This window comes from Scyliorhinus canicula, chromosome 8 (genome assembly GCF_902713615.1).
Source record: "Scyliorhinus canicula chromosome 8, sScyCan1.1, whole genome shotgun sequence".
Lineage (NCBI taxonomy): Eukaryota > Metazoa > Chordata > Chondrichthyes > Carcharhiniformes > Scyliorhinidae > Scyliorhinus > Scyliorhinus canicula.
Window position 1 is genome coordinate 55,218,051 of NC_052153.1, and position 15,088 is coordinate 55,233,138.

Here is a 15,088-nt window from a genome sequence, read left to right on the forward strand (position 1 = left end):
AAATCACAAACAGTAGGGGCCTCAACATTGATCCCCGCGGGACCCCACTGGACCCAGGCTTCCAGTTAGAAAAACACCCCATGGCCATCACCCTCTGCTTCCTGCCACTTAGCCAATTCTGGACAGTTAATCATGGGCAGTCACTCAGTGTAGTGGCTGAGGGACGGAAGGAGGGGAGATAAATTTTGGGGTGGGGTGAAGGCCATTAGAGACGAGTAAAAGAAAATGCAGGGCTTGAAGAAGGAGAAAATGGAGTGCTGGAGAAGTAAGGGGAGATTCTAAAGTGATCAGGGTTGCACCACCATTGGAATCCAGGTAGAGCTGGGACACAGATGATGAAAAGTATACCCATACTAGGTGCATTCACTTAGGTGAAATCTATTGCTGCATGTGATCCTCTCTCCATGAAAATAAAATCTTCCTCTGGGGCTTCATCTTGAAATATTGTGATTGATGAGGAAGGTGATCCCATGAGATGGATGGTCGGGGGTCATATTCTTTTCAGCAGTTCAATACAAATGAGTGGCATCTGAGCCCACTAATGAGGGCAGTTCAGAGTCAGCCATGTTTTGATAGGATTTGAATTGTGTATAGACCAGGCCAGATGTTGGGGTTCCCTCCCTGTAGAATGTTATTGAACAAGTTGTATTCTTACATTAATCCAGCAAATTTATTGCCACTTTTACTGATGTCTGTTTTTTTATATAATTAAAAAAAAAACTGAATTCTATTCTCAAACTGCAATAGTGGGATTTGAACGTGTGTTCTCTGGAGTATTAGTCCTGGCTTCTGGACTACTCATCCATTCTGATAAGGAGGCCCAAATGGGTGCCTTGGTAATCCCATCTGGGACAAATCTTTCTGCCTCTCTCAGCCTTCACCAAAGTGTGGGCGGTTACTTAAGTCTGGGATGGTGGCAGTACGCAAGAAGGCAGATGGGTAATTACTTGCTAAAGAGAAATAAAAGGGAGAGGGGCAGTGGGTATATAAAAGGTGGAATGAGAAAAATATAGACATCCAGTTGCCTGTTATCTTGCTCCGGAAATGCACCTGACAAACAGTCAGAGCTAGTGCTTAAGTAGAGACCAAGGATCATTCGCTAATGTGCTAACTTCACCTTTATGGGACTCGACGCTCCATACTGCTCGCCTTGCACAACTTGCTGTGACCATCAATCAAGGAATGAACAATTTAATTAGCCACACTAGGCATGGTTCCTTGTGCTCACAAGCCATAAATTTAGGTATCGAAGGTGAGATTTTAACTCATTCTACTTTATTGTTTCCAACACGTCATTATTGGCATTAAACCCTGCCACCCAATCCCATGACAATGTAACATGCAGTGCAGCAGAGAGAGAATTATTGAGGGCCGTGTTAACAAACTATTATAGCACGCCTATCCTGCTTACGTTCCATTTCAGTAATGCACACATTGATTCTGCCGCATGTATGGATTCAATGCAATTAAACATGGCAAAAAGCTACACCTAATTATGTAATATTTCTGAAGTGGCATATTTAACTGTATTTTAGATAACGTGAAAACATGTGCAAGAATAAATAAATTGAAGGAAGGAATATGTTGGCAATGGTTTTGATACGGGAGAAAATACTGAGTTATGTCCACTCTCTGCTCATCTCCTGTTTGATCTGGAGAGAATTGATTTGGTGCTATTTAGAGTTGATCATTCTTATTCAGAAACAAGTTAATGAACCTGCATACAATATCAATACATTGTAAAGGCAACCTCAGTAAGGAACATTTATTGAAATTAAGCCAAGCAGATTTGACCTACTTACTGTATTTGTTGTGTACATTTGTTTATAGTTTAAATAAAACTATCTGACTGCAAGTTTATTTTTATTTTAAAACAGTCATTACTGAGAAGTTTTGACAAGATAATGAAGTATTCCTTCTGCTAATATCATGTCTTGTTTTGTGCAGGAGCCCACCACATCCTTATATCTTTGTATTGGAGAACAAACCTGACAGCTGGCCATTCCTACTCCAGCAAATATCGGCTATTTTTCAACAGCCTTCAGAGAGGTAAACATGTTCAATTGCAGTACATCCATTAATAGATGTCATTGGTATTAGAGCAGTTTCATTAGTTAAAGGTAAAATATGTTTTAAAGGTTGTCAGGTTGCACACCAACTTAGTATACAAATGTGCAATGTCAAAGAGTGGTGGAATGTGGGGATGTGTCTGATTCTTGCTGGGCTCCGGAGTTTCCCCTTTGCTGAGCAAGTTGTTGAGTGCTGAGCAGGACCTGTCAGGAGGGAAAGGTAGAACTTCATCTTGGACCTGTCTCATTTTGGGTGGCATGGTGGCACAGTGGTTAGCACTGCTGCCTCACAGCACCAGGGACCCGGGTTCAGTTCTGGCCTTGAGTCACTGTCTGTGTGGAGTTTGCACATTCTCCCCAAGTCTACGTGGTTTTCTTCTGGGTGCTTTTGTTACCTCCCATCGTCCAAAGAGGTGCAGGTTAGTTGAATTGGCTATGCTAAATTGCCCCTTCATGTCCAAAAATATAAAAATGTGTAGGTTAGGTTAAGGGGTTACTGGGATAGGGCAGGGGAGCAACCTTGGGTGGAGTGCTCTTTTAGAGAGTTGGTGCAGACTCGATGGGTCGAATGGCCTTCTGCTCTCGGGATTCTATGATTCTATTCTATGAATCTAACAATTGATTACAATGTGTAATTCTCAGAGCTACTGGACATGATAGTTGCTTGTCTTCTTGTGGAGCAACATTGAGTGTTGCGCAGGGGGAATATAGTAAATGAGAAATTTGCGTACAGATAAAAAAAAGCTTTAAATGTAGATCGAATGGTATTGCTTAAATTGTAGAGAGATATAATAGTACAATTTTCTTTGTTTCTCAAAGGCTAAATGCATCCATTGTGACAATGATGGCACCGTTTTTCAAATATCTGTACTGTGAACCACACTGCCTGCGTGAGAACTCTGAGCTTCGTCTTAGTCTCCTTAAGATTGTACTGCAGACCCAATCCGGAGAGGAAAAGAATGCACCTACTCTTTTTGTCCAGCAGGCTCTTCGACTCTTCTTTGATCTTGTGCCACACTTGCAGGTAAGACACATAGAACCCATAGAGTGCCGAAAGAGGCCATTCGACCTATCAAGTCTGCATCCACACTCTGAAAGAACACTCTATATAGGCACACTCCATCGCCCTTTTCCCGTAACCTCATGCATTGATCATGGCCAGTCCACCTAATCTGCTCATCCCTAGACACTAAGGGGCAATTTAGCATGGCCAATCCACCTAACCTGCACACTGGACTGTGGTAGGAAACCGGAGACACGAGCAGTTGAAAACATCTATTCCTTAAAATGAAAGAAATACTGAAATGATCGAATTTTTGGAAGTAGCATTTCCAAAATAAGACCGGCAGAGTATTCACACGTCTACTCTCAAGCTATATTGTTTTTTAAAAAATAAATTTACAGTACCCAAAATTTTTTTCCAATTCAGGGGCAATTTAGCATGGGCAATCCACCTAGCCTGCACATCCTTGAGTTGTGGGAGTGAGACCCACGCAGACACTGGGAGAATGTACAAACTCCACATGGACAGTGACCCAGAGCTGGGATGAAACCCGGGTCCTCACCGCCATGAGGTAGCATGCTACCCACCGCACCATCGTGCCGCTCCTATATTGTTTTCGGAAACTTCAGTATAATTCTAAGGTTTTGCTTATGATCTCAGTAGCGGCCAATATAGTTTGTTTCTGGAATCTGAAAACCAAGGTTTTTATGAAAAGAATGAAGCCACAGACATCACAGTTTAAAACAAAAATATTTAGGTGACTTACACATTGCTGTTAATGTTCTGCTGGAATAAAGTGAACCGTGTGGATAGTTACTGTCAGCCGCACTCCAGAATAGAACTTCTTGGACAATACCGTTCTGAACATGGTAGGGGTTTGACTTACTTCTAGTTCACAACCGATTGTTCTTTCTGAAATCTATCCTACCCTCGCCTTGAATTGTTTCCCCCTTTTTTTTATTCTGGCTGCAGAATTGTTTAACTGAGCCAGCATTTAAAATTGTGAACTCCATTATTTCAGTCAAATGCTGCCTGTGGTACAGCAGCTTGCTTGGCCTTTGTATGGAGCACAGGATAAGAACTACTCATATTGGCTCTTAATGGACTTCGAATCCATGCCCTTTGCTATCCCAATGAAACTATTGAGGCATTATGACTCTTTCTAGTGCCTATGCATCATCTTATCTGTTGAGACTTATTAAGCTGGAAGACAGCAGCCAGCGCGGTTTCTGACTGAGCTATTCAAGCTCATGTGGCAAAAAGAAAAATCATTCTTCAAGAGTATAAAAATGCATCCATCATCCTGTTATCCCAGTTTTGAGAATACTGGCCAAGCCAGGTGCCTATTAGGATCTGGTTTGATATACCATAATCGTTTAAAGAATTTCATACGTGGAAGAATCAAGGGTAAGAAAATAAGCGACAGGACTCCCAAGTTTAAATGCTGAAAGAATCTCTACAAACGTGAACTAGCTTTGAACAAACCTGGTCGGCAAGATGAGTGGTGTGACACGGAGATTAGTGCTCGGCCCTCAGCCTTTTACAATTTATATGAATGACTTGGGTGAAGGGATCGAAGATATGGTTGCTAATTTTGCTGATGATACAAAGCCCGGTTGGAAAGTAGGTTGGCAAGAGGGCACAAGGAGGCTAAAATGAGACATGGGTTAAGTGAGTGGACAAAGATCTGGCAAATGTGGGAAAATGTGAAATTGTCCATTTTGTGAGGGCCACGAAGAATCCAGCACGAGTTTTCAGGATGCAAAGAAATAACATTTATTTACAATAACATATATATATACAACAGCAGCAGCAACTTCACTTGCTGCTCACTCCTCTCTCTCTCTGGTTCCAAACTGGCCAGCTCTATTCATGCAGGGAATCTGCTAATGATTTCTCTGCCCCCCTCATTGGGGAAGCTCATACTCCCACAGGATTGTGGGATTGTCATTAGTCCCCAGCCAATGGTAAGCAGGCAGGTCCATTTTGACAGGAAGAATGAAAAAGAAGTATGTTGTATAAATGGTGAGAGATTGCAGACAGCTCCGAGGTGCAGAGGGATCTGTGTGTCCTAGTGCAGCACTGTAGCATTGTGGATAGCACAATCGCTTCACAGCTCCAGGGTCCCAGGTCCGATTCCGGCTTGGGTCACTGTCTGTGTGGAGTCTGCACATCCTCCCCGTGTGTGTGTGGGTTTCCTCCGGGTGCTCCGGATTCCTCCCACAATCCAAAGATGTGCAGGTTAGGTGGATTGGCCATGATAAATTGCCCTTAGTGTCCAAAATTGCCCTTAGTGTTGGGTGGGGTTACTGGGTTATGGGGATAGGGTGGAGGTGTTAACCTTGGGTAGGGTGCTCTTTCCAGGAGCCGGTGCAGACTCGATGGGCCGAATGGCCTCCTGTGCTGTAAATTCTATGAAAGTGCATGAATCGTGAAAGATTAGTATGCAGGAACAGAAAGTAATTAGGAAAGCGAATAGATTTTTATTGTGAGGGGAATGGAATAGAAACCCCTTTGAAATGGCGGGATTTGAACCTGGGACTCCAGAGCAGTACTTTGAGTCTCTGGATTACTAGTCCAGTGACAATACCACTAGGCCACTGCTTCCCCCCTGTATGGAAGCTTCCGGGACTGTTTTGTTTACTTTATGAAAATGCCCATTTTTAGGCTGCAAAGGATGGCTGCCAATAGGTCACCTGACTCTGACTGTGGATTTCAGAAAACACTGCCACACCATCTTGAGAGTACAAAGTGAAATTCCAAATTAAGAAGTGTGAATACCGGACTTCCGGTGGTGACAGGTAGGAGAAGGGTGCACATAAGGTAGCTCCAGCCATGGTCTTTGTTTTTTGAACTTTTTCACCCGATGTCCGTGGATTCTGGTTACCAAAAGCGGCCCATCGGAAGGAATAAGGAATTTGTTGGCAAATTTATGTTGAAAATATGTGAAGATGGTTGATGGTAAGAAGATTACAGAGGGTAATCTTTCCACAGAACCAGTAAGCTGGCGAAGCCCAGGAGGCGGGAAGGCAGCAGACTGTGTGGCTGACTGAGGTGATGACGCAGGAGTTATAAAATGGTTTGCGATGCATTTTGAGGAGCAGGGCAGGGTGACGATGGAAACCCTTAAACGGTCATTGAGGAGACACTTGACCCGATTTGGGAGAACCTGATAAAACTTTGGGGTTACTGAAGGAGCATGGAGAGGCGCTGATAGGTGTGGAGGCGGCCTTGTCGTGGCATGGTGGTTGAATTGCGTAATTGAAAGCTGAGATGTTGCTGGCGGAGGAGAGGAACAAGGTTCTGAGGGCAAAGATGGATGATCTGGTGGACAGGTTGAGTCGACAGAACTTCATGAATCTTGGGTTATTGGAAGGGGTGGAGGGCCCAAAGCCGACTGAGCGCCTCTCTCAGATGTTTGTCAACCTTTTGGAGGGAACGGGTGATTGTCCCCTCCAGAGTTGGATTTGATCCACCGTGTACTCCGGTGGAAGCCTTGGGCGAATGAGCTAATTTTTGAATTCCACAGCTTCCAGGCAAAAAAGAGGGTTCGGCAATGGGCTAAAGTGAATGGGGACTTTAGATGGGAAGGAAGCATTGCAGCTTTTAATAAGGTGACGTCAACTCTATTCAGGACTGAAGTCAGGTTTGGAGTGGTTGAGAGTGACTTTGAGAGTGGCAAAGTTGAGAGTGACTTTTCAGTCTAAAGATAATTTCTTCAAAGGAGGCAGAGGTGTTTGTCAAGGAGTGCGGACTTGGACTTGATTAAATGGACTAGATTGGGACTTTAATGGGGTTGGCTTGAAATGTATTGTATTTTGTATCTGAAGGATATTTGGGATTGAAGGAGCTAAGGTTATCGGGGGTAGTGATAGGGTAGTAGTATGGTAGATATCTGGCCCCGGGGGAGTTTGAGTATTGTAAGGATGTTGGACATTGGTAACTCTTCCGTAATTGGAACGGGTTGGGGAGTGTAATTTTTTTATTTGTTCTTTGAACATACACCATGGGTGGGATTCCTTTGCTAGCTGTAAAATATCAGCTAGTGAACGGGAATGGCATGGCGAGGGCGGGTTGTGGGGACCTGAAAGTGGAGAAGGCGCGAACTGTGCATATGCAGCCATTCTACGGCTGACGCATATACAGAGACTGCCAAGGCCCGCTAGGAACTATAGTTCACAAACTCCAACGTCCCGATCTCCGATTTAAAGTTAAGGGTTTCCTCCTTTTCTCATTCTTTTGGGTTTGTTACAATAAAAAATTTGAGTTCATTATTAAAAAAAGACCCATTCGTGAAAGCGCATTTAATACCTTATTTCCCCTCAAGTACTTAATCCCTGATTAATAACAAACATTTGTATTTATCATCCCATGCCAACACAGCTGAGATAATCTATTTGTGCTGTTAATCAACCTGAACTTGCAGCCCTGCAACTGTAATAACTTAAGAAATAACATTATAACAATAGCTGTTATGTCAACAAACCTTTATTGAAACTTATAAGACAGATTTTTTAACAACTTGCAGTCACACGCAGACAATTTTTTAATTTTTTAATTTTTAAAGGACATGGGATTTAAATAACTTGCCAACTTTGTAGTTGTACATATCTTGGGCGAAATTCTCCGACCCCCAGCAGGGTCGGAGAATCGCCTGAGGCCGCCTAAAATCCCGCCCCCGCCGTGGCAGAGATTCTCCGCCACCCGGGAAGTGGCGGCGGCGGAATCTCGCCACTCCGATCGGAGAGGCCCCTGCGGTGATTCTCCGGCCCACATGGGCCGAAGTCCCACCGCTGGGAGGCCTCTCCCGCCACCGAGGTTTGAACCACCTCTGGAACGGCGGGATCAGCGGCGCGAGCTGGCCCCCGGGGTCCTGGGGGGGGGCGGGGGGCGATCGAATCCCGGGGGGTGCCCCCACGGTGGCCTGGCCCGCGATCGGGGCCCCCTGCTCAGACTCCGGGCCAGTGCCCTGGCTGCACTATTTTCCTCCGCGGCCGCCACGGCCTCCGCCATGGCGGAAGCGGAAGTGAACCCCACATCACGCATGCGCCGGCAGTGACGTCAGCGGCCAGCTGCCGCTGACGTCACTGCCAGCGCATGCGCGGACCGGCGAAAGCCTTTCGGCCAGCCCCGCTGCCAGGGGCGCCAGTTTTTTGCGCCGGTCTTCTGGTTCCAACCGCTCCAGCGGGGGGCTGGCCCCCAAAGGTGGGGAGAATTCCTCACCTTTGGGGAGGCCCGACCCCTGAGTGGTTGGCGCTACTCCCCTACACCGGGACCCTCCGTCACGCCGGGTAGGGGAGAATGCCGCCCCTTATCTGTGCTTCATGAGCACTTGCATCTCCACCATAAAGTTGTGGAACCAACACTGCAGGTTAAGGCCATTCCTGGTGTGAAAAACGGTCTGCTTGTCCTGTGCAGTGAGTTTAAATGGCCCAGCCGATTCCTAATTTATTCTGTATGCTTCACACTCCATCCCCTTCACCCACCAACGAAAATAGGATCCCCCAGAAATGGGGTTAAACTCCGGATTTCGGACCCGTCTGGTATTTTTAAAGATCTGCAGAGTCTCCACAACTCCTCGAAAATCCGGCTCTTTCTTTTTCCCCCACCTTATTTAACTTTAATTCACCCTCTTTCTAAGTCGTTACTCTGTTTCTTTCTTGATCCTTAAATCTCATTGGTCCTGCCTTTCACTAAAAGTTCTTGATGGCCCATTGCCATTGCTGAGCTATTGTCAACTTGCATATCTAGTGAGTAATGCTGCAAAATAATGTTTGACCTGAAGGGTGCAGGGAAAGATCAAACTAATAGCATATGCAGGAGATGCTTTCTTCCAGAAACATCTGGCCCACTGTGGTAAATTTGTAAATGAAGATTAAAAGACATCCATGACAAGCAATTGTCCTATTGTTATCAATTGTGCAAGTTTGAGATCTTAAATTCGTTTCTTGTACTTAATCTTCTGAACACTGGATGATTCATGTTCAATACCATTGTATGTGTAGAGTTTATAGAGAGCTGGATAGACCACTCTTGCAGATTTACCATCTGAAATTTTTGGGGCAGATTTTCAGATCCATTGCATGGACTGTAATCTAATGAATCAGCTGAGAAATGCCCCTGAGAAAACCTGGCTGATTGTCCATTAAATTAGAATTGGTTACTTCAGTTGTTATGCATTCCAAACGATTAATTCTATTGTATTTTTGTCTGCTTTTGTTCCTCATGATCACTTTATTTGTAAATAAATCAGGACATTAATTTAGCCTACTAGAAGTGATCTGGTGTTATAAATGTTTGAATTGCAGCAGAAAGTAAATGAGTTATGTCTTATTTTGTAAAAGACATGGTTTGTTTACAGAGACTTTAATTTCGCTGTGAGAAAAAGATTTTAGGCTGAGTCCAAATTACAGCACACCAGCTTGCACTTGGTTGTTAGTTGCATTGTTCACCAGTGTTCCTGAAATAGAAGCCAGTAAGATTTGCATGTAGATAGAGGTTCACAACCAGTAGGCGTCCGAAAGTACTCTGTAGCCACTGAAATATCTTTGAACTGTTGTAAAGTAGGAAACATAGCAGCCAATTTGCTCCCAGCAAACTCCCATAAAGAGCATTGTGATAATGACCTGATTATCTGTCTTTCTGATGTTGACTGGGGAAAAATCTTGTCCAGGACACTGGTGATAGCTCCCCTTCTCTTCTTCAAAATGGTGGAATGAGAATCTTTAATATCCACTCAAACAGTTAGATGGGGCCTCGGTTTAACATCTCATTCAAAAGACAGCACCTCTGACAGTGCAGAAGCCTCTCAGTACGGCACTGGAGTGTCAGCCTTCATTTGTGTGTCCATGTCCTGGAGTGGGCCAGCATTTATTGCCCACCCCTAATTGCCCTTGGGAATGGTGTGTCAAGCTGCCACCTTCAACTACTTCAGCCCATGTGGTAAGTACATCCACGGGACTTTTCTGCAGCAGTTTGATACAAGAGTGGCTTGCTGGCCATTTGAGAGGGCAGTTAAGAATCAACCACAGTGCTGTCGGCAGGTCAGTCCAGGTATGGACAACAGATTTCTTCCCCTAAAGGACAGGGTGAACAAGATGGGTTTTAAGATTATCCAGTAGTCTCATGATGATTATTAATGATTGTATTATTCCAGTTTTATTACTCATTTGAATTTAAATTCCCCAGTTGTCATGGTGGGATTTGAACTCCTGTCCCTGTCCAGGACTCTGAATTACTCATGTAGAAACAACATTAAAATCACTGTTGTATTTCTGTTTCTTTCCCAACAGGTAACTACTTTGCCACAGGTTACAGAAGCTTCCATCTTTCTCAAAGAGTTATCACTCGCTTTTCTTCACCATGCTCAGTTTTGGAAATCTGAACTAGCTCAGCTGTCTCTGCAACTGCTGTGTTTTTGTGAATTTAGTTTGAAAATCACAGGAGACTGCTCCTCCCTTATTCATCACGTTCATATGATTGCCAACAATGTTCCTGAGGTAAGCAGGGCGGGTTTTGAATGTACAAGTTTTAATCGTAAATTAAATTTGTCCTGACACATTATTGTAAAATGTACAAAGAATGTTCTTTCCCTCCATCAGCATTATTCACTAAAAAAAAATCTTCTAGGCGTTATGGGCCAGGATTTAGAGAACCCCAAAGTGTATCATGGAGTTCACCTGACCCACAACCTTTACTAGATTGTGGTATGGGGAGCACACGGCCCACTCTACAGGTGTGGTCGAGCAGAAATGGAAAAGTATTTTTTAAAGCAAAACAATGTTTATTCTATGAACTCAAGTTAACCTTTTAAAACATAGTGAACATCTTAGCAACCTTTAATTCAAATACAACACCCAAAGACTACAACACTAAGTAAACCTTTAAGCTTTCCTTTTTAACATCCATAAGACTTAAAAACAAAACCTTTATCAGAAGCGTATCAGGTTAAAGTCACTACTGAAAACATTTATAATTCTGAATTCACCAAATGATCAAGAGATAGTCTTTTGCTGGCAGAGAGAACAGCAGTACACACCTGCTTGGTCTGGCTTCAGCTCAAACACTGAAAACGAAACTAAAACACACCCTGCAGTTTGCTCGAAAACGAAAGTAAAAAGCTGACAGACAGCCCAGCTCCACCCACTCTCTGACATCACTGCAGTAGTAAATACCTATTTCTTAAGGGTACTCTCACTACTGATATTTATATACACATCCATTTATAAACACCCATTTCTTAAAAGTACTCTCACATGACATAGGTTAGAAAAATGGAAAGGCAACATATCCTCGATTTTATTATGAATATTATATCAATTATGCTGCTCTGTCACGCCTCTTCCAGAGCATCAATGCATCTTGCCGTAGAATTAATGCTGATAAACATTTTGGGATTTGCCATTGAGTAACAACATCCTCTCAAATCCATCGTGCCTCACAAAGTTTGCATTAAAGTTTAGAAAATGGTGGAAACGCTCAGCTGGTCTGCCAAGATCACTGGGGAGAGAATTGCTAATGCTTTGTGCCTGTGACCTTTCAACAGAATTAGAGGAAGTTTTTATTTCAGATTTCCAGCATCAGAGTCTTTTGCTCTTGGTTTCCTTTAAAATCTATCTGTGTGCAGTTTTTTTCGATGCGCAATTCCGTTAAATTTTCTTGCATAGCTGCGTGCACACTTTGTTTGCCCAGAAAAGGCCTGCGCTGTACGTGTAAGCTTGATGAGTTGTGTGTGTTACTTCATAGGCAGTACTTTACTCGCCATATCATGTAATTTTTATATTTATTCAATTACAATATTACTTCCTTCACAGGAATTACAATGAAAAAATTAGGGCTGCCAGGAATTCGGTTTACTTCATTTGGCATTTCAACTGTCAGGTCATTTTGCACTATGTACATGTCACATATGGAGCCCACTGGCTTCAAAAGCCCTGGGACATTAATATCTTGCAGTCTCCTGCTGCCAGACCACCAACTTCTTGTATTCTGGAAAGCAAAACGTTTGCCTCTCCAAGCCCTTGGCTCCAAAACAAATGACTTTAATTAGAGAAGGGGTACTGGTTGTGAATTGAAATGCACTTTAAAAAGAAAATCAAATTTAATGCTCCTTATCGGTTGACATTCATAAAACAATTGTTGGCTGGCCTCCAACCTTCAGATCTCTGAAACTTGCTTCTTGTTTCCTTAAGGCTTTGTGAAGTCTATGAATTTGCTTTCCCCTGTGCCAATAAGCTCTCTTGTGTGCTGTTATCTGTAGAAGCATCACTGGATGTTGAAAAATTTAGTAGGGTCTTTCATGCCAAATAGTTGATGTGCTCAGAAAAATTGCACAAGCATAAATCTACTTGTTTTCTAGGTATGCAATGTGAATTCTTGAATTAGAATGCATGGCTTTTCAACTGTTGGGCAATATATTTGCAAATTATATACATAGCGCGCGCCTTAATCATAGGATAGAATTTGGATATTTTTCTAACTTTATCATCTTCTTTCTGTCAGGCAGATTGCTAGTAAACCCCATGGGTGAAGAGTAGTGTTTTATAAAGATTGTTATCACAGGTGAATGGATAGGAAAGGATACAAATCTGCAATTAAAGACTTTAAAAACACACGAGCAACAATATTCTTATGTCTGAGCTACAGTCAGTTAAAAAAAAACCCACTGGCTGATACAGAATCTTTGCGCATATTTGCAATGAAGGAAACGTTATCGGGTTGAGATCTATTTATTTTTGTGTATCATTGTATTACGATCCCAGACTAGACCCCGATAGTGGCTAGTATACTGGACCAAAACCCCATATTTTATGTTTATTTTGCAAGAGTGTGCAGAAAAAATGTTTCGCTCCAGGAATGAGTGCATGAAAAAATAGGGATTTGGTATTTTAAAACAGAACTTTATTATGAGTGCAATATTAAACTCTGATTTCACACCCTATCATTTTTTTTAAAATTTAGAGTACCCAATTATTTTTTCTCCAATTAAGGGGCAATTTAGCGTGGCCAATCCACCTAACCTGCACATCTTTGGGTTGTGGGGGTGAAACCCATGCAGACATGGGGAGAATGTGCAAACTCCACACGGACAGTGATCCAGGACCAGGATTCAAACCCGGTCCTCAGCGCCGCAGTTCTAGTGCTAACCACTGCGCCACATGCTGCCCAATTCACACCCTATAATAACAGCTTACAACGACCCCTAAAACACGACGACTCAATTCCCCTTTAAACAACAAGGAAAGGAACTTACAGCTCTCAATCCATTTTTTAAAATAACATGGCAGAGAGTAATACTTGCTTTGCGGAACAGTTTTGGCTCCGGTTAAAACCCCTGCAGACTCTGGCTGGGACTCTTCAAAAAGCTGTTCCAACTGGCTTGTTTCAGGTACTTCCTTGTCCTCAGACAAGTCTGCTCTGCTTTAAAATAGCATTACTCTTCATTAAACTATTCTACTGGGAGAGAAAACTTCTTTTACTTGAGGTCAAAACAAGGCTGGCTGGATCAGCCATCAACTACTCTCCAACGCTTTTTCAAAAATGTCTCTCTCTGCATCACTCCAACCAGCACTGACACCATCTCCCCAAGCTGAAAACAAATTTACTTTTCAGGGACTGAAAACATATTAACTCCCCAAGGACTGTCCCCAGTCAAACCACAGTGCATTACTGAAAAATAGATTCTCTGGTCAATTTCACCTTTTGGCTCCTAAAAGCGCCCAGGCCCTGCAAACAGAATCTTTTTTTCAAAAACAGGTGAACTGCACTCAATCACACTCGAACTAACCCCAGGCGTTTTAACCCTTTAATTGTCCAATATATTTATAAATCAATTTTCCTAAAATCCTCCATTTGTCACACATTGTATGTTCAAAATATAAGAGGTTTTCACTTGGCTTATGGTTACTAATCGTCAGGGGACATGAGAAGTCTTTGGCAGGTAGGATCAAGGAAAACCCAAAAGCTTTCTATAGGTATGTCAGGAATAAAAGAATGACTAGGGTAAGAGTAGGGCCAGTCAAGGACAGTGGTGGGAAGTTGTGTGTGGAGGCTGAGGAGATAAGCGAGATACTAAATGAATACTTTTCGTCAGTATTCACTCAGGAAAAAGATAATATTGTGGAGGAGAATGCTGAGACCCAGGCTATTAGAATAGATGGCATTGAGGTGCGTAGGGAAGAAGTGTTGGCAATTCTGGACAAGGTGAAAATAGATAAGTCCCCGGGGCCGGATGGGATTTATCCTAGGATTCTCTGGGAAGCCAGGGAAGAGATTGCTGAGCCTTTGGCTTTGATTTTTAGGTCATCGTTGGCTACAGGAATAGTGCCAGAGGACTGGAGGATAGCAAATGTGGTCCCTTTGTTCAAGAAGGGGAGTAGAGATAACCCCGGTAACTATAGGCCGGTGAGCCTAACGTCTGTGGTGGGTAAAGTCTTGGAGAGGATTATAAAAGATACGATTTATAATCACCTAGATAGGAATAATATGATTAGGGACAGTCAGCATGGTTTTGTGAAGGGTAGGTCATGCCTCACAAACCTTATCGAGTTCTTTGAGAAGGTGACTGAACAGGTTGACGAGGGTAGAGCAGTTGATGTGGTGTATATGGATTTCAGTAAAGCGTTTGATAAGGTTCCCCACGGTCGGCTATTGCAGAAAATACGGAGGCTGGGGATTGAGGGTGATTTAGAGATGTGGATCAGAAATTGGCTAGTTGAAAGAAGACAGAGAGTGGTAGTTGATGGGAAATGTTCAGAATGGAGTTCAGTTACGAGTGGCGTACCACAAGGATCTGTTCTGGGGCCGTTGCTGTTTGTCATTTTTATAAATGACCTAGAGGAGGGCGCGGAAGGATGGGTGAGTAAATTTGCTGATGACACTAAAGTCGGTGGAGTTGTAGACAGTGCGGAAGGATGTTGCAGGTTACAGAGGGACATAGATAAGCTGCAGAGCTGGGCTGAGAGGTGGCAAATGGAGTTTAATGTGGAGAAGTGTGAGGTGATTCACTTTGGAAAGA

At 43.2% G+C, this 15,088-nt stretch overlaps 1 protein-coding gene across 3 annotated transcripts in view; it reads left to right on the forward strand.

Annotated features, from left to right (window-relative positions):
* focad (focadhesin) overlaps nucleotides 1-15,088 on the forward strand; it is a 366,162-nt gene that overhangs the window by 131,149 nt on the left and 219,925 nt on the right. For all 3 annotated transcript variants that reach the window (XM_038804621.1, XM_038804620.1, XM_038804622.1), the window contains exons 7-9: nucleotides 1,948-2,049; nucleotides 2,889-3,093; nucleotides 10,365-10,571. In XM_038804621.1, coding sequence (XP_038660549.1) covers nucleotides 1,948-2,049; nucleotides 2,889-3,093; nucleotides 10,365-10,571 — 514 coding nt within the window. The remainder of the gene's footprint in view (nucleotides 1-1,947; nucleotides 2,050-2,888; nucleotides 3,094-10,364; nucleotides 10,572-15,088) is intronic.